This window comes from Anopheles arabiensis, chromosome 3 (assembly GCF_016920715.1).
Source record: "Anopheles arabiensis isolate DONGOLA chromosome 3, AaraD3, whole genome shotgun sequence".
Taxonomy (NCBI): domain Eukaryota; kingdom Metazoa; phylum Arthropoda; class Insecta; order Diptera; family Culicidae; genus Anopheles; species Anopheles arabiensis.
Window position 1 is genome coordinate 26,086,568 of NC_053518.1, and position 16,734 is coordinate 26,103,301.

General features: G+C 48.1%; 4 protein-coding genes across 4 annotated transcripts in view; 2 read left to right on the forward strand and 2 right to left on the reverse strand.

Moving 5' to 3' along the window:
• Positions 1 to 3,069, forward strand: part of LOC120899814 (protein expanded) — a 47,741-nt gene extending 44,672 nt beyond the window's left edge. The window contains exon 6 of the mRNA XM_040306040.1: positions 32 to 3,069. Within this exon, the coding sequence (XP_040161974.1) occupies positions 32 to 654 (623 nt within the window). The 3' untranslated portion in view covers positions 655 to 3,069. The remainder of the gene's footprint in view (positions 1 to 31) is intronic.
• On the reverse strand, positions 2,935 to 6,060 carry LOC120899815 (neutral and basic amino acid transport protein rBAT-like). The gene is made up of 3 exons (XM_040306042.1): positions 4,865 to 6,060; positions 3,393 to 4,798; positions 2,935 to 3,315 (listed from the first exon to the last, which is right to left on the reverse strand). Exons 1-2 carry the CDS (start codon positions 5,422 to 5,424, stop codon positions 3,427 to 3,429), a joined length of 1,932 nt encoding a protein of 643 aa, XP_040161976.1. The 5' UTR covers positions 5,425 to 6,060; the 3' UTR covers positions 2,935 to 3,315; positions 3,393 to 3,426.
• Positions 6,061 to 8,934: 2,874 nt separating this feature from the next.
• On the forward strand, positions 8,935 to 13,053 carry LOC120902379 (mitochondrial basic amino acids transporter). Its single transcript, XM_040311085.1, has 4 exons — positions 8,935 to 9,645; positions 10,659 to 10,958; positions 11,661 to 12,125; positions 12,200 to 13,053. Exons 2-4 carry the CDS (start codon positions 10,925 to 10,927, stop codon positions 12,916 to 12,918), a joined length of 1,218 nt encoding a protein of 405 aa, XP_040167019.1. The 5' UTR covers positions 8,935 to 9,645; positions 10,659 to 10,924; the 3' UTR covers positions 12,919 to 13,053.
• LOC120902378 (coiled-coil domain-containing protein 40) lies at positions 13,023 to 16,316 on the reverse strand. Its single transcript, XM_040311084.1, has 4 exons — positions 14,902 to 16,316; positions 14,515 to 14,827; positions 13,819 to 14,435; positions 13,023 to 13,531 (listed from the first exon to the last, which is right to left on the reverse strand). Exons 1-4 carry the CDS (start codon positions 16,237 to 16,239, stop codon positions 13,151 to 13,153), a joined length of 2,649 nt encoding a protein of 882 aa, XP_040167018.1. The 5' UTR covers positions 16,240 to 16,316; the 3' UTR covers positions 13,023 to 13,150.
• Positions 16,317 to 16,734: the final 418 nt, after the last annotated feature.

Genomic DNA, 16,734 nt, shown 5'->3' on the forward strand with positions numbered 1-16,734 from the left:
TAACAGAGCAACCTTTTAATGTTTTCCGCAGTGCCAGCAAAACCGACACCACCGAAACCGAGCGGCCCGAGCGCGAAGCTGCAGGCGCAGATCAAAAAGCAGTACCCGGACTTTGACCTCAGCACGGTCGCGTCGATGGTGGACCAGCAGCCCGCCAGCGACCACACCTCGATCGACATCAAAACGCTGCGGGAAAAGAGCAAACATCTCGATCTGCCACTGATATCGGCGCTCATGCACGATCGGTCGCTGCTCAAGCAGACGCGCGCCTTCGTCATGCCCAAGCACCCGAAAGCGAACGCCTCCAACGGGCTACCGAAAGGGGCGGGCGGTGGTAGTGGCGTGAGCGGTCCCGCCGGCGCCACTGCCCCACACAACGGCGAAGTCCCAACCAGCAATGGAGGATCTCCGCCGGGCAGTCAGCCATCGCCGAAATCCAAGTATCCCGTGTCGGGCCTATCCACCACGCAGCTGGCCAAACCGCGCAAGACTTCGGCCAGCCATCGGCATCCAAACGACAAGCTGCCGCCGCTGCCGGGGCAAACGGGCCCAGGGCAGACGGGACCGACGGCGGAGGGCAATAACTACGTCATGGATCCGACACCGACCCCGATCAAGCAGAAAAGCTTCAGCTCCTCCCAACCCAGTGCCTGATGCGGGAGTGCAAAAGGAGTCTACAACGGGCTGCTGCCTCAAGTTCAACTCTCTTTCACTCTTTTTCTATTTTTACCCACCGACAATGTCCTCTCTTTCTATCATTCTCTCTTTATCGTGGTTGCGACTTTTCATGAGCGACGAACCGATCAGCAGTGCCACCGCCGCATCATTATCAACAGTGCAGCAGTATTTTGTAGTATTTATTTGTTCGCCATCTCTTCGTTGCGCTCAATAGCGGGCTCGATGCGGGTGTTATTGAGAGCAAGAAAATGGTTTAACATCGGATTGATCTTTAATGGTATAAAGTAATGAAGCAATGGCAAGGTAGGGAAGGAGATACAGATAGGATGAAAGATCGAACTGGAATAGTTCCATATGAAGGAACAAATGCGCTGCAAATAGGATGAAAGAATGCGAAGGGAGGACTGGAATCGGAAACAAATCAAACGGAAGGTATAATTGGAAAATTACTCAGGTTTATTACTCTTGTTTTTTGCTTTGTTTAGTTCGCGTTTATTTTTATTTTTTCGATGTTTGCGAATTGTACGTATGTGTCCGTGGGCAGAAGAACAGTAAGCGTATCTGTTTCACACACACACACACAAACACTTTTGTTTTTATAAAACTTTTAGCAGTAGTATTTTAACGATGTAAATAGGGTAGGGCTGACGAACAGACGGCAGTAAACGATATGCGATAATGTCAAACTCGAATCGAATTAAGGTGTTGCTCGACGGACAATACGTAGACATATAGTTCAAGCAGGTGCCAAGGCAACGAAACAACGGATACATGTTGACCCAAAACATACACGCACGCACGCAGGAGGAAACGAGAAACTAAGAAGAATCGTTTTAAGATGTAGCTCGATGGAACTGGAGCAGAGAAAACAAAACTTGGAAGCAGTGCGGACAGCAAGGCGGACCATACGTAGACATGTAGTTCAAGAAGGTGCCAACACTCACAATACGGATTGTAACATATTTGCCCAAAACATGCAGCGCACGCACTAAGAGTAAAACATCCAACAGAACATGGTCCACAGGTCTTTTAAGCTACTAACAATTACGGAGAAGAAAGACTAATTTAGAGCCTAGAGAAAAGCGGACTGATCTTGCTATCTAATGGATATAAAAAAACACACACAAAAGAACAAAACGAAAGGGATATCAAAATGATACAAGCGTGATTGTCAAATAGAAAGTGGGAAAGAATTCTAAAATGAAAAGGATAGGAAAGGATAGAAATCGTAAAAGTGCATCAAAATTTGGTGAAAATGTTTTGGTGGAAATTTTTGCTCTTTTTGGGAACGTTATTATTTATGAAATTTTCAGTTTTTGGGGTTTTGCCTTATATTTTTTCTGTTTTGGTTTGCAATGTTTAGTCTTATTCGGTCTTATTTTATCAAAATTGTTCTAACAAACAAAAAGGTAAAAATGGTAACAAAAAAAGGATACATCAGCTCTTATTCATATAGGTTTATAGGTAGGACTCGCTTTATGGATTTTTGCTCAAATAATGGCAAAGATAGTTTGCCATCGTTAGGTGTTCTTTTCGTTTGTTTTACTAGAGGGTTTGCTATCGATCGTAACACCGCCAGGGGACACGGTTACGTCTCGTCGCTAGTAAACTCCATTCACTGAAGTGCGATAGGATTGACTCACGACGACACGTGTCCCATTCGGTATTGGGCTAAATCGCAAATCTTGGTGAAGCACCTGAAAAGATTTAAACACAGGAAGAAAGGAACAAAGAAGCAGAGTGTGTGTGTGAGAGAGAGAAAGAGAGGGGATAACACTTACGAATGTAAAAATAGGGAGGTTTTTTGTTGGAAACTATCTTGTTTCTTACATTCTGGTTTGAGGGAACAACAGACACAGTCGTGCCTCCGGAGCGTCCAGATAGAGTGACTAGAGCGGTACTAGTGGTAGATTTTAATAGCTATTTAATCCGTTCTGTTCTGCTGTCCAGTGAGTGGGCGACAGCACATAGGAACGGTAGATTTAAGAGAAATCGTTCTCTCTCACACACTCTTTCTGTCTCTCTTACCGGTTCCTGTTAGCTTCTTCATCCATTCCTAAAAGCGCAGGACGTTAGATAGTTTAGCTAGGGGGAAGGAAACGCCAGCATACGAAGTTCGGATATTCAGAGATTCAGGAGGATCGTTAAGTGTATAGTGTAGGATAGAGGCGGCACGCCACCCTCCCACCCGATGAGGGAGCACCGATCGGACCGTGTCCCGCTTTGCGGAAGGATTTGCGTTTTAAAATTTCCAACTATGCGTTTGTTTCTTTTATTAACAAACTTTCAATATACAATTATTATTATTAATAGTGTAGTTTAGATGTTTAGATAGGCAACCAGCAAACCAGCAAATAAAATCTAGAGATCTAATGAAACAATACAATTCAACATTTATGGTGGTCGTGCGTTTTTTTCTTTTTCTTTTTGCGAACCCGCACTCGAAGCAACACTGCATAATGACACACTGACTAATGCCATGGTTGGGCACTAACTGCGGAACTATGGGCGGAGGAGGATCATGGAGAAAGAAAGATAAAAAGTTATGGTCTAACTGGGTTGGGAGGATAACATCGAAGGGACCAAGAAGCAGGCTCGATTCCGATTCCTGGATCGACAACAGAGCGACGGAGGGATCTGGAACGGTAGAAAAGATCATCAAAACTCTTTTATTCTACCACTACAAATGTTATCTTCTTTTAGTAAGATCTCACCATCGTTGCTTTAAAATCCACATCAACACGTGGCTTATTTGTGTAGCTTCACCACAATCGTCTCCAGAGGGTTTATTTCAAACCGATCGAAGTAAACACGCTCGTGCTTTAGCGATGATCCTGCCACGATTTCTCCACTGTAGAACATGGCCGTCAGATCGAGCGAGACCCGTTTCGGGCCCAGATTTGCCACCGTAGCGAACGAGTTCCGCCGTGGATACCAGCGCTGTATGACGAGGATTTCGTTCTGGTTCGATTTGATATCCGTGTTCGGTAGCATCTGTCCCTCCTTGACGACCGCGTTCTGGTAGATCGAGGGTGATCGTTTCCGCAGCGCGATCGCTTCAATCACGTAGTCCAGATGGTGCAGCGAAGCGGAAGCACTGCGCGGAAGCCATGGCAACGAACCGCGGCTTGTGAACTGATTCTGTGCACTGTCCCACACCATGGCGGCCAGATGATGCAGATGCTGCGTATCGACATGTTCTCCCTTCGGATCGTTTGCTTCTTCGAGTGAAATTTCATCCCCATAGAAGATGCTGGGCGTACCGGGTAGCGTTAGCTCCATCAGTGTAGCAGCTAGGGTCGCGTTCGGACTAAGACCGGACGTAAGTCGACGCTCGGACACACTGCCAAGGCTCCAGTGTATCCAGGGGTGGTCGACATCACGCAACAGCCGGCCCTGGATCGCATCCTGTACCGTGCTCGCTATCCCATCCGTACCATTGCTCACGTCCAGATACACATCCACCAGATCCACCTGCGACAGCACATCGCGCACAGTGCGCTCGGGCAGCTGCTCAACGAACTTCTGTCCCACCATCAGTATACGATCGGGGCCGAGCAGATACTTCCACTCCTTCACGTTCTCCACCAGCAGCGGATCGTCGGCAAAGTGCTCGAGACCCTTCACGTAGAACCCATCCACACCGGTGCGCGTTAGCCAGAAGCGAAGCACGTCGGACACGACCGTACCGGACTCTGGCTTCGTTGTGATCGAGCGGGACAGTCGCAGAAATTCGCTCGTGATCATATCACCGTCGGTGCGGTTCGGCAGCCGATCGAGATCGATCGTCGGTGGGCTAAGATGCTCCAGGAACGGGTGAATGGGTAGGTCCAGCACGAGCGAGATGTTGCGCTCGTGCAGTGTGGCTGCCAGCTTCTGTACGTCCTCCACCTTGCCGAGCACTTCGTCCACATCCAGTAGCGAGGTAACTTCCTGGAAGTGGTCCGGATAGTGTTTCGAGGGAAAGATCGAGTTTAGCCGTACCGCACCTATGCCGAGCGTTTTGAAGTACTCTGCACGTCCAATCAGACCGCGGATGTCACCGAGACCGTCGTCGTTCGTGTCCTGAAAGCTGGCGGGAAACACTTCGTAGAACACCGATCCTTTGTACCAGGTGGCGCTGAAAGAGGTGGAAAAAGTCAACGGTAGAGAACAGTCCACCTAAAACGAACTTCAAAACACTTACGGAGGATTGCACGACTTTGGCAGGGTGGCGATCATGGCCACCACAATCCCGACCATCGCAACGATTAGCGCCAGAAACACGAAAAACGTACACTTCCTTATCAACGGCCAGTTCCAGTGCACAAACCCGGGCATATCCTTCGTAACCGCAATCCCCAAACTGGCCGCATGATGCATCGACCCATCCTGGCCCGCCTTCACCACATCGCTCTTCTTGCGCAGATGCTGATAGCTGTTGTGGCTGAACAGATTGCCCGCTCCAGCACCGACCGGTGCGACCATCCCGATGCCCGAGCTACCCGACGAGCTGCTCGTCTCGGCCGCCTGGTCATCATCGCCCGTGACCGAGTCCCGCACATGGTTGTCCGTCGCGTTGCCCATGCTCGGTGTCAGGGGGTGGGAGAAATCCAGCGGTGGGCTCGGTGTTTCCGGCAGCAGCAGACAGGTCGAGGCGTCCTCCTCCGGCAGAAACGTCGACACCGAGGGCGAGGTCGTTAGCGACTCCGGCAGCAGATCCGCCCCGAGCAGGGTCGGATCGGTTGATATTTGCAGGTGATTCATGGTTGCGCTTTCACACAGCCACTCTCAAGCTGGTTCTTTGTCGTGTTTTTCCTTCACCACCGACCAACAATACGTAACGATAGCACACCTCACACTAACAGACCGCGGGGGAGGAGGAATTTTTCGTATCTTCCGGTCCAAAACACTCTCACACACTGAGGTTTTTGCACACAGATAGCGTATTTTTCCGATCCAATGCTCGCTTACGACCTACGTCGCAATACGGCCGTCGGTATGACGCGCACCCGAAAGACCACACACCAGTGTGCTATTCTTACCAGCGCACACCAACTCAGGCCAGGCCGTTCGTCCGTCACAGATGTTAATCTCGATACGCGAATCAATTGCACCGCACCACGGCTGGCGCACAACAATTAGCGTCTATTAACGCCAATCAACGGGTTCGGATGCTGCCGGGGGCTTCGGTTGCCACTAACAACCGCCAATATCACCAACACCACCACGTGCCCAGACCGAATATCAATATAATTGTGCGCCGCTTACGCCTTCGCCTGCAAAATTGTTACCCGATTTAGACGTGAAAAGAACGTGTGCTGACTGTCATTCGATGCGACGGTCAGCTTTACCGAATGACCTCCCCGCGAGGATTACGTTATCAAATGGGGGGTGAATGCAGCCGAGCAGAAAAGAAGAGGGGAATGTTTTTCCTAGATAGCGAAGGGAAATTTTGACAGTATGGGAAATTCTCACAAAGTGCGCATGCGCACGGAACATTGGGAAAACAAATCCCATGAAACCGTTCAACTCGCGGGTGCTGGTTGATGCTGCAGGGTGATTCGTTTAGTATGTTTAGTATGAGTGAAATATTTCATCCACATTTTGTTGTGTAGTATTTTTTTAGTTATCATCCATTGCCGAGTATCTAGCATATACTTGCAGAATTTGTTAATTCGTGCCATTTCAATTGATTTATTGGAAGTTTTCTTTTATTGCGAAATCAATTATGAAATGATATTGTCAATAGTTTTATATTTTATTTATATTACTATATTATTATGTTATTATATTTATTTTCCAATTGTTCGCCTCGAGTTCACCTGTACAACAAAAACTTAAAGCTAAACCTTATCTAGCTAAACCCTAATACTAAAATGGAGTATTTATGATTTGTTAATATTTTAAAATATTAGAAAAGGGAAAATCTGGTCAGGACAGATGAAAATTACATTGACAAAGAGAGAAGGAAATTGAAGGAATGAAATAGACACAGGAAATGAAAAAAACAAAAGGTCTACGGAGGACGAGCACAGACGAAACGTGAACGAAAGGTAGATAGAGACAGGTGGAAATCAAAGTGATCAGCCGAACAGTTAAAATTACGTATACATGAGAGGGAAGGATCGCATGATCCAAATCGCGTGCGGCGGCTGGGGATTGCCAATGGAGGGCAAGGGCGAGAACGGGAAGAAATCTTAACTAGTAGGTAGGACACCGAGGAGTACACCGAGGAGTAAAGTCTTTCTCTGAGTTATACGAATAATGCGTGCTAGAGACATTCGCATAACTCGGATTTTCGCGTAAGTATCACGTTTTACAGCCAAAATATTTTTGATTGATAATGATTTTTTTAATAAAATAAAATAAATTCGTTTTTGTAATTTATTATTTATTTAATGCGATTCGTAAAGCAAATTTGGTTATCTTTTGTGATTTAAAACTTTTGGAAAATTTGCAAATTATTTGATAATAGGTAGGATTTTTTTACTGATTTGACATATGAACTGTCAAAAATAAAAATTCGCTCAACTCAAATTTGTGTATCTCAGGAAAGACTGTATTTGATTCTGCTATAGTTTGTGTTTTAATTTGTGGAAAACCCGAAACATACAATATCGAAGATTCCCATTTATGTACAAATTCAAAAACATCTAAACAACTGACCTCTGATTAAGTAAAAAAACTGAGTTATGCTTGAATATTGCACGAAAGTAACCATTCCATGGATGTAACAGTGAACAAATAGTAGAAAGAATTATTAAAATAATTAATTAAAGAAAGAAAAAAAGCTAAAATAGAAGCAAGAAGTACCAAATGAATTCGAAGCAAAAAGTTAAACAAACGACCAGTCGTACGTAGACAAACTTTGCATGGTAGCTCCAGCAACGACAACCTAAGATAACACAATATCATCAAACTTTGACCTAAGAGCTTCTTAGCAAGACATTTTAATTGTGAGAATTTATCATCAGAATACTGTTCAAAATGAGAATGACGTTAAAAGCAACGAACTATAACGTTTAAAGAACTAGATTGGAACGTAATCTAGGGCTCTACAAATGTTATGAATTATATTTAGACAACCTTTTAACCTGGCGTTGAATGAAAATGGCAACCAAAGCTGACACTACTTTAGTTGTTGGAAGATTCCAGATTTTCGAATAGGACGTGAAGGACCTTTAAAAAGATTATACGAGCGCTAACATGAATGAATAAAAAATAAACGATGCTTCTTTGCAATTTCTCCCTGTCCTAGTAATTTTAGGACCAAGAGGATATCTTATCTGTAGTATCTTCGTTAATACCATTCAAAGTTATCGATTAATTCATCAATCTTTGCTCCTTTTTAATCCTACTATGAGGTTGTGATCAACGATTTTAATATTCTTACATATTAGAAAAGAGATCATGATGTTATCTCAATAGCACATCAATCCCTGCCCTGCAGGACGCACCCAACTGCAATCCATGTCATGTGAGTTCAGAGTGCACTTTGAAGTTACTTTCCACGATCGATGTCCGCTCTCTCGCTCTGACTCTCTTATCGCCACGTTGCATCTCAGACACTCGACCAGACAGCTGCAGCAGCCGGTGCATACGATCAGCCACCATGTGCCGGGAACGGGCCACGCTTCACGCGTGCAACAAAGTTACGTTCCGGGAAATTATTTGTACATTCAAACGAAACGTTCCAGCAGTACTGCTACTTTAAAACGCAATTCTAACGACACTGCTCGTGACGAAAGCGATGTTGTGAAATTGATTCCGGCCGGAAGACACCGGCCGTGCTTGTTACGTACTAGAAAAAGCCAACTCATGATGCCGACGGACAATTCAAACCAGCCATGTACGCAAAACAGACGGGAGCTTTGTTTTGTGCGTCTTTCTCTTTTCAGTGCAGCAGCTCTTGAATAGTCCATGCGGCGGCGAATTCATGACGGCGGATGAACTGCTGCGAACCGATTTCACATTAGCACACGGACGTCGATAACCTTCGCCAATGCGGAGGGCAGCTGTAACAGAGATTACAGCGAACCCCAAAAGAAAAGAAAAAGTACTATGTACCATAGCATCCATAAAGCCGATGGGGACTCCTGCGGGATGATCCTGCGTACATTTCGGGTGTGCCGTCTTGGTGGTTTTAAATTTTTTGTGTCCATTAGGCTGATACTGCTTCACCGGCGGGAGAATGGACCGTGCCAGGCTATTCGCGAACGAGCCTACACGCAGGCTGGCCGCGCCAAACGACCCGAAGGCTTATCAGCTGAATGAAGATGAGGTCCGGTTGTACGATCGCGATCGCGCTGCTGAGTGCTGTGTCCGATCGATCCGATCGCTTCGTTCTACGAGGACCGAGTTCGCCGAGATAGTCTACAGCCCGCACACGTAAAGTAGCCGTCCCGATCGGACTGATCAAATAGTCAAATCCGGAAGGCTTTACTGTGCGCAACTGTTCCCATTTTTCCCCCCGATCGGGTCTGGAAGTTTACACTGCTGTGCTGTGTGGAGGGCAATTGTACGGTCGTTCATTCCTGCTTCCATTTACCTGCTTGTGTATAGTCCGACCAGTGTATGAACGTGAAATGAAACATCGCTAAAACCAATCTCCAATGTAGTTCGGGTTGGTGTTAATACAGTGAAAAATCAAGTTCAACTGTAATAGAACCTTCAAGTGGACTTAAAGGAGCTCATCGAAACGAAGAGGCCTTTGAAGAAAAACGTTGTAGTGTAGAGCACTGTGGTTGGTGTGGGTTGGTGAACTAGTGTGTTTGCCGCAGAATAAGAAAAACGCACAGAGTGTCAGTACCAAGCGCGGTACTCTCCACGCACAAAGAGGTAGCAGACGATCGCTCCCATCCGCTCGAGAATGCTTGTGCTCAAATACGACAACTTTGTGCCGATACCAATTATAGACAGCTCATGACACAGAGTGTCTCTCTTAGTGCCGTTCTAAGTTTCCTAGTTAATAATCCATTCTAAACGGTAAGTACCAACGAGCACGTACCGCTTCACTGTAAAGTGTTTAGGCATAAAGTAAAACTAACGTAGTCTGCATGATCACCATCCGCCGTCTTTAGTTCCGAAGCTTTCAGTTGTACGATTGTACCAGTAAAGCAGCGATGATTACGGTTATTGAATCGCAATTGCCTTCCGCTTATCAGTGGCACGCGGGGTAACGAAGGTTATCCCGCTAAACTCGAACGAATTTCACGATCCTGCAGGCTGGTGTGCTTCCAACATCTCAAAATGTTCCGAAAATTGATCATCAGTAACTTCTCCTCGATCGAGTGGAGTATATTATAGAAAATTATAATTCCTTCGCTCACTCAATTCTAATCCTTCTCCAACTTTATATAAGGCAAATATTTGCACAAATGCTTCTACTACTATCACATACGAGGTCATGCCCTCCGATCGATGACCAAAAAATTCCATTCATCCGCACGTTCACTCTACGCCGCCGCATACCTTTACGTGGAACGCATTTAGAACAAACAGCATCAGCGCACCAGTCAACACACCCCTCGTTGGTGTCGTATGTACCATGTGCGTTTCATGATGTCGTAGAGGGAAGTTTTCTTAAACAATCCACTGCCGATCAGGAAGTGAAGCAGGAAAGCCGGCAGGGCTTACCGCCCAGCGAAGCCTACATGACGCTGGGGTTATCAATGCTGAGGCACACTCCTCTCTGCTTCTCCATCACGCAACGCACAACTGGTACACTGGTACACTGGTACCCTCCGTAATCAGCCGCAAACAACAAAAACCACAGCAAGAGCATCAACACAAACAACAACCACATGAACAGCAGGATCAGTAATTGCGAGAGATGTCTCGAGAAGACATATGATGCGATTATGGATGGAATTCTACCAAATAACAACCATCTCCCAGTGCCGAAGTGCAAAAGCCAAACCAATGTTGAAAATTTTGAATATTGCTGATAAGTTTGCATTGATGGTTGATGGTTGTTCTTTTCTCTCCTTTTTTTGCAGATCGCCGACCAACATCTTCAGGCTGATCGTACCTGAACTGAGCTTTCGTTTGCACAGTTCATTCGACTGGGCGAAAATTGAACAAGAATAGATCATCCATTCTCAGTTTTCTCGGCTTGTGCTTCATTCCATCATTATATAGGCTTTATATCAAGCATACACGGGTTCTTATACTACTATCCGCGATCCTTTGTGCTAAGTCTATCCTGCCACATTCTATCTACTAAACTGCCTACTGCCAACAACTAATCTTCAACCTTGGTTCGATGGCTTTGGACTTTGCTGCCGGCTGTTTGGGAGGTAAGTACACACCGAATTCCGGAACCATTCAGAAGTGCACGTGTCACACACAAGAGCCTTGGGGACTTACCGCCCATTCCTATCTGGCGTGATGTTCACGTTTCGGTCAGACGACTTTGATAGGCGACGTTCCCCAACGGACCCGGACATTACGAATTTGGAAGATTTTACTAAAAAGTAAACAGGAGAGACACACAAAGAGAGAGAGAAACAGACAGAGAGACTGTGATAAACAAACAAAGACCTCAAATGATGATCAAGCTGACCGGTAGGTCAACGTCGCTATCACCCCAACGGTTAGGCACCGCTGATAATGATTGACAATCGTCCACGTCCCTTCTTCCGTCGACTTCTGCATAGTATCACTGAGAATGTGTTTGTTGTTTGTGAACTTCCAGTAAAATCGTTAACCACTTCAAGCCCACCAAGTCGCGCTCCCTTATTATCACTTTCACCGATCCGGATTCATTAGGGCTGGGGCGTACTTCGGGCCTAGCTAAACATGACTATACCCCCTGCAGGGAAGATCACTCTTCTCGATCGATCTGATCCGTTGATTGTCTTCCAATCGTGTTATGCTTTTTTTTCTACGAGTCAGCGATTGCAAAACCATCAACACTATCGCACTATTGATTAACCTAACCGATTGACCGATAACCTGGGCACGCGATAATCGAACCGATTCCGTTCTTCGCTTCACAGGTTGTGCCGGTGTTCTCGTTGGCTTCCCGTTCGACACGGTGAAGGTGCACCTGCAGACGCAAAACCATCGCAATCCGCTGTACCGCGGCACGTACGACTGCTTCCGGAAGATCGTTGTACGCGAGGGTGTCCATGGACTGTACCGCGGAATGTCCAGCCCGATGGCGGGCGTCGCCGTCGTTAACGCGATCGTGTTCGGCGTGTACGGCAATATACAGCGGCGCACCGCCAATCCGGACTCGCTGTACTCCCACTTCTTGGCCGGTTCGGCGGCTGGGCTGGCCCAGAGCATTGTCTGCTCGCCGATGGAGCTGATCAAGACGCGCCTTCAGCTGCAGGACAATCTACCACGCGCTGCGGAACGGTTCAGTGGACCGATGGATTGTACCCGCGCCATCTGGCGCCGGGAAGGTTTCCGGGGCATCTTCCGCGGGCTGGGCATCACGGCTGCCCGTGACATGCCGGGTAAGTTGTGTAGCAGTGAGTGTGGAGTTTTTCCATGGGTCTACAACTCTGTTTCGATGTCCATTTATTCACAGGATTCTCAAGCTACTTTGTCGCCTACGAGTACATGGTCCGGTGCGTTGCGAATCCATCGCCTTTCGTTATCCTGATGGCCGGTGGGCTTGCCGGTACTTTCTCCTGGCTCGTCACCTTCCCGCTCGATGTCGTCAAATCGCGCCTGCAAGCGGATGGTATCTCGGGAAAGCCACAATACAATGGGCTCATCGATTGCGTGCGGAAAAGCCACGCCGCCGAGGGATGGGCGTTTTTATCGCGCGGACTCGCCTCAACGCTGCTGCGTGCCTTCCCAATGAACGCCGTCTGCTTTCTGGTAGTATCGTACACGATGAAGCTGTTCGATGATCCTAAAGTTAGTAGCGTCGTTGAGGAGCTTGGTGCAACGGCGGCTACTGTCGAGACGCCGTTGCTGATCGTTCCTACCGTTGTCCCGCAAGTGCCGATCGCGACCGCTCCCAAGCTGTCGGTTCCTGCTCCCGCGTACAACAAGCGTGCCAGCCACCACGACCACGACAGTCACCTGCTAAACATCAAGCAAAACACTTACCGCTTCTTGCGATCGCTCGGTGCATTCAGCGAGGCCGTTTGCTGTGCCGAGATGGGCGAGCTGACGGACGATCTGTACGATCGTGACGAGGCGGAACAGCGGAGGGCAAGCTACGCAAAGCTGAACGAGCTGCTGCTGAGCACCGATCCGGAGGATACCAGCAATCGGTACCCATTTTTAGGCGACTAAAGCTCATGAGACCACGCCATGCAGAGAGCTTTCGAGTGCCACCAAAGACTTGTGTACAAAGATAACGATAGACTAATAGAGTGCCGGATGGAAAAGAGCCCGTGTATAAAAATATATATTTTTATTTAAACTCGATCAAACTGGATTGTTAGAAAACACACACACACAAAGCTACTGAAAAACATCCAAAATTATCATCACCTTCAAAGCCCCCAAGTATCTACTTCACACCTCATTTCAGCAACTGAAGAATTTTGTTCAGATTATACTTTTGAACGGGGAAATCTTGCTGCAGCGTCTCCACCACTGCGGCAATGTTTTCGTTCACCTCGCGCTGGCGCTGCAGATCAGCCTGGATCAGGATTTCGTTGCGAAACTTGGGCAGCTGCTGTGCGTTGGCCAGTCCCCGATACCGACGGGCACGGTACTGGTGGCGCACGATGTAATCCAGATTTTCCTGCTTCAGCAGGGATGCCTGTTCCGTTTCTGCGCGAATCAGATTGGTCTGTAGCTTTTCCTCCTCGATCTGGTGCTTTTTGTTCTCGATCTCTGCCTGGAGCAGCTTCTGAGCGGTGTCGATCTCGAGCAGGCTCTTTTCTGCTTGAGATATTTCCTGAAATTCAGAGAGCAAATTGAGTAGTGTGGTGAACCTTTTATTTTAATTTAGGCTACGAAACTTGGAGGTGGGCCGGAGGTCTAATCTATAAATGCACCGGCTCCTACAGAGCCGGATAGAGTCTATTCTCAACCGGACCATAAACCCGTATTAAGATATGACTAATCGGTTACTGTGCGTGTAGGGTATCTAATAAGTTTCTCCTAAGCCACTCTTTGTCGATATGACCGGGGGAAACTCGTCACAACAAAAAGAAGAATAAGAAGACACCACTCCAAACTTACCGAAAACACCACCTTCAGTTTGTTCTTCAGCTCATTGATCTTGTGCTGCATCGTTGACCGGGTCTTAAACTTCCCATCGAACACCTTCTCCCGTGCATTGACCGACTCGAATATGTTCTCCCGATGGTGCACCGTGTTCTCCAGATCGTGCACCAGCTTCTCCTGCATGCGCTTCAGCTGCCCGTACCGCACCTGCATCCGGTGGATCTCCGCCTTCATGATACCAATCTCACTGTTCTGGGTCGTTTCCTCGTCCTTGAACTTCTTCGCCTCGGACGACATCTTGCACTTCGTCTCCCAGGACAATGCTTCCCGGTGCTTCTCCAGCACCTCCTGCTTGCAGTCCTCGATCTCCTTGCCCAGGTCCTTCAGCTCCTGCTCGAGATTCAGCACCGCCATTTCGGCATCGCGCAGCCGCTCCGTCGCCTGGTGATGGGCCACTTCGCACTCCTGCTCGCCCTTCTCGTGCACCTTGCGCGTCTTGAACAGCTCCAGGCTGGCCGCATCGAGCCGCGTGTTGAGTGCCGATAGTGAGCGCACAATCTCCCGGTTTTCATTCATCACCTCCGCCAGCAGCGCCTCGATCTTGATCGCTTTCTGTTCCGCCAACAGCAGCTCTGCAAAATGACAAAAGAGGAATGTAGAACAAGACACAGTAAGGTTACCAGAAGCACGCCCCACACGACCCTCTCTTACTCTTTCTGGAGTAGTTGATTTCATTCAGCTGCAGGGAGCGCTTTTCCGACAGGGCTACCACGTTCGATTGCAGCTTGACCCACGACGCATTCGCCTCCTTGAGCTGCGCCTCTATCTCCACGATGTCTTGCTGCACGTCGAGCAGCTTCAGCTCGTCCGGGTTCATCTCCTGCCCGCCCGCCTTGCTGATCAGCTGCTCCAGTTCCCTGTTCAGCGCATCCATTTTGCGCAGCTTCGCAGCAATACGCTCCTTTTCCAGCTTTATCTCCTCGTTGTACTTGTTCGCGTCGGCATCCAGCTCGTCGTGCTCAAGCTGACGCAAAGATAAGAGATGACTATTGCAAAACAAAACAAACACCAGCAAACCGCCCTCGACGTCTTTCTTACCTTAGCCTTTCGCAGAACGTCTTTCGAATTTTCCACGAGCGAACGCCACTTTTCCAGCTCCAGCAGCACCACCGACAGCTGGTTCTCCGTGTCCGACATGCTAATCTCCAGCTCGCGGCGCTTCTCCTGCGTATCGCGCAGCAGCTTCCCCTGCGCCTCGCCCGCCTTATCGGTGGTCAGCTGATCTTGCAGCAGCTCCAGTATCTGCTCCTCCAGCTCGAACTTTTTGCGATTCTGCTTCTCGAGCGTTTGGCGCAGCGACTTGAGATGATTCTCCAGCTGCAGGCCCTCCTGCTGCGCCTTCAGGATATCGGCCTCGGTTTGTTCGAGAATCAGCGCGTAGTGATCCAGGTCACGCTTGAGCTTATCTTCATCCTCCTGCTCCTTCCGGACCTGCTTCTCCAGCGAGTTGATGTCCCCCTGGATGCGGTTCTTGAAGCCGGCCAGCTTCTCGTTCTGCTCCATTTCCTTGGCCGCCGCCTTCTTGGTGATTTCCGTCTTGCTCTTGATAACTTTGTGCTCCTCGTAAATCGCTTCCAGCTCTTCCTTCGTCTTCACCAGCACCCGATCGCGCTGCTGGATCGCCACTATCACCTCGCCCCAGGCCTGTGCCAGACACTTGTGCTCGTGCTGCAACGCCTCCAGGTCGGTGTTGGCATCGGCCAGGCTGCGGCTAATCGTTTCCCGCTGCCCGTCCTGCTCCCGGATCTGCTCCTCGATCTCTTCCAGCTCGTGCTCCTTGCGCTTCACCTCGTTGGACAGGTTGAGCAGCAGCAGATCGACCTGCCGCTTCTCTTCCGCCGCGGCCAGCGCATCCTTGGCGTCCTTGCTGGCGACACGCTTCGCGACCGCTATTTCGTCCTTAATCTCCTGCGCCCACTTGGCAAACTCGCTCTCCAGCACGGTCAGATTTTCCAGCTCCATCAGGTGCTCCTTGTGCATCTTGCGAAACTCTTTCAGCGAGAGCTGCTGCTCCTCAAACTCCTTCCGGTACTGGGCGGCTAGCCGTTCCTCCTGCTGCCGCTGGGCGGCCAGTTCGAGAATTTCTTTACCGTAAATTTCGAGCAGCTCCTTCTGATTGTCGATCTCCTCCTGCAGATCGTACAGCTCCGCGCCGACCTCTTCCGATTCCTTCTCGTTCTGCACCAGACGGTGGTTCAAATCGGCCACCTCCTCCTCGAGCTGGTTCTTCACCTTCAGCAGGTGAGACTTCAGGGCGGACTGGAACCGCTCGAGCAGGGGATGGTCCGTTTCCAGTACGCCGACACGATCCATGACGGATTCGTTGAATGCGTCGGCCTGCACACTGATGGAGTTAGCATCCTCCTCCGGATTCATCTTGACTGGTCGAGCAAAACTAAAGTTTCTTGTACGTTTGAAGCGAAAACCTGAACCGTTCTGGAGAAGCGTCTGCGATAAATAAGTTCAATATGTTGGTTGCTATGGACACGCGTTGCTATGCATCATATGTTTGCTGTTATTAGGGGAACGTATTGTAGAAATGTAAACAGAAAAATGAAAAGAGAATGTGCTAATTTACATGCTTCTAATCATTTATCAATCGTAAAAATGTGTTTGGATTCGTGGAAAATGTATTAAAGGCTTTTTAATCTCACCGTCGTTCATGCCGAACCTTTTCAAATATGTTTTTTCTCGCTCATTTGCGGTTCCAGCAGTTTAGAGTAAATTCGAGCAGTTTCAATAAATAGCAGATGCGTTGATATTTTATATATTATTTTCCCTACAGCTCCTGTAATGACGCATTTTATGAATTTTAAAATGCGATATTATCTATATAACAAAGTAAAACTTTCTTCATGATAACGGTAATTT

What these genes read in the sequence shown, in the direction of transcription:
- LOC120899815 (XM_040306042.1), bottom strand. Translation starts at nt 5,424, where the DNA reads ATGAATCACCTGCAAATATCAACCGATCCGACCCTGCTCGGGGCGGAT. An exon ending in CCAAAGTCGTGCAATCCTCC is followed by an intron (nt 4,799 to 4,864) that starts GTAAGTGTTTTG and finishes CACCTCTTTCAG; the next exon opens with CGCCACCTGGTACAAAGGAT.
- LOC120902379 (XM_040311085.1), top strand. Translation starts at nt 10,925, where the DNA reads ATGGCTTTGGACTTTGCTGCCGGCTGTTTGGGAG. An exon ending in TGCTGCCGGCTGTTTGGGAG is followed by an intron (nt 10,959 to 11,660) that starts GTAAGTACACAC and finishes TTCGCTTCACAG; the next exon opens with GTTGTGCCGGTGTTCTCGTT. An exon ending in GGCTGCCCGTGACATGCCGG is followed by an intron (nt 12,126 to 12,199) that starts GTAAGTTGTGTA and finishes ATTTATTCACAG; the next exon opens with GATTCTCAAGCTACTTTGTC.
- LOC120902378 (XM_040311084.1), bottom strand. Translation starts at nt 16,239, where the DNA reads ATGAATCCGGAGGAGGATGCTAACTCCATCAGTGTGCAGGCCGACGCA. An exon ending in ACGTTCTGCGAAAGGCTAAG is followed by an intron (nt 14,828 to 14,901) that starts GTAAGAAAGACG and finishes TCTTTGCGTCAG; the next exon opens with CTTGAGCACGACGAGCTGGA. An exon ending in AATCAACTACTCCAGAAAGA is followed by an intron (nt 14,436 to 14,514) that starts GTAAGAGAGGGT and finishes GTCATTTTGCAG; the next exon opens with AGCTGCTGTTGGCGGAACAG.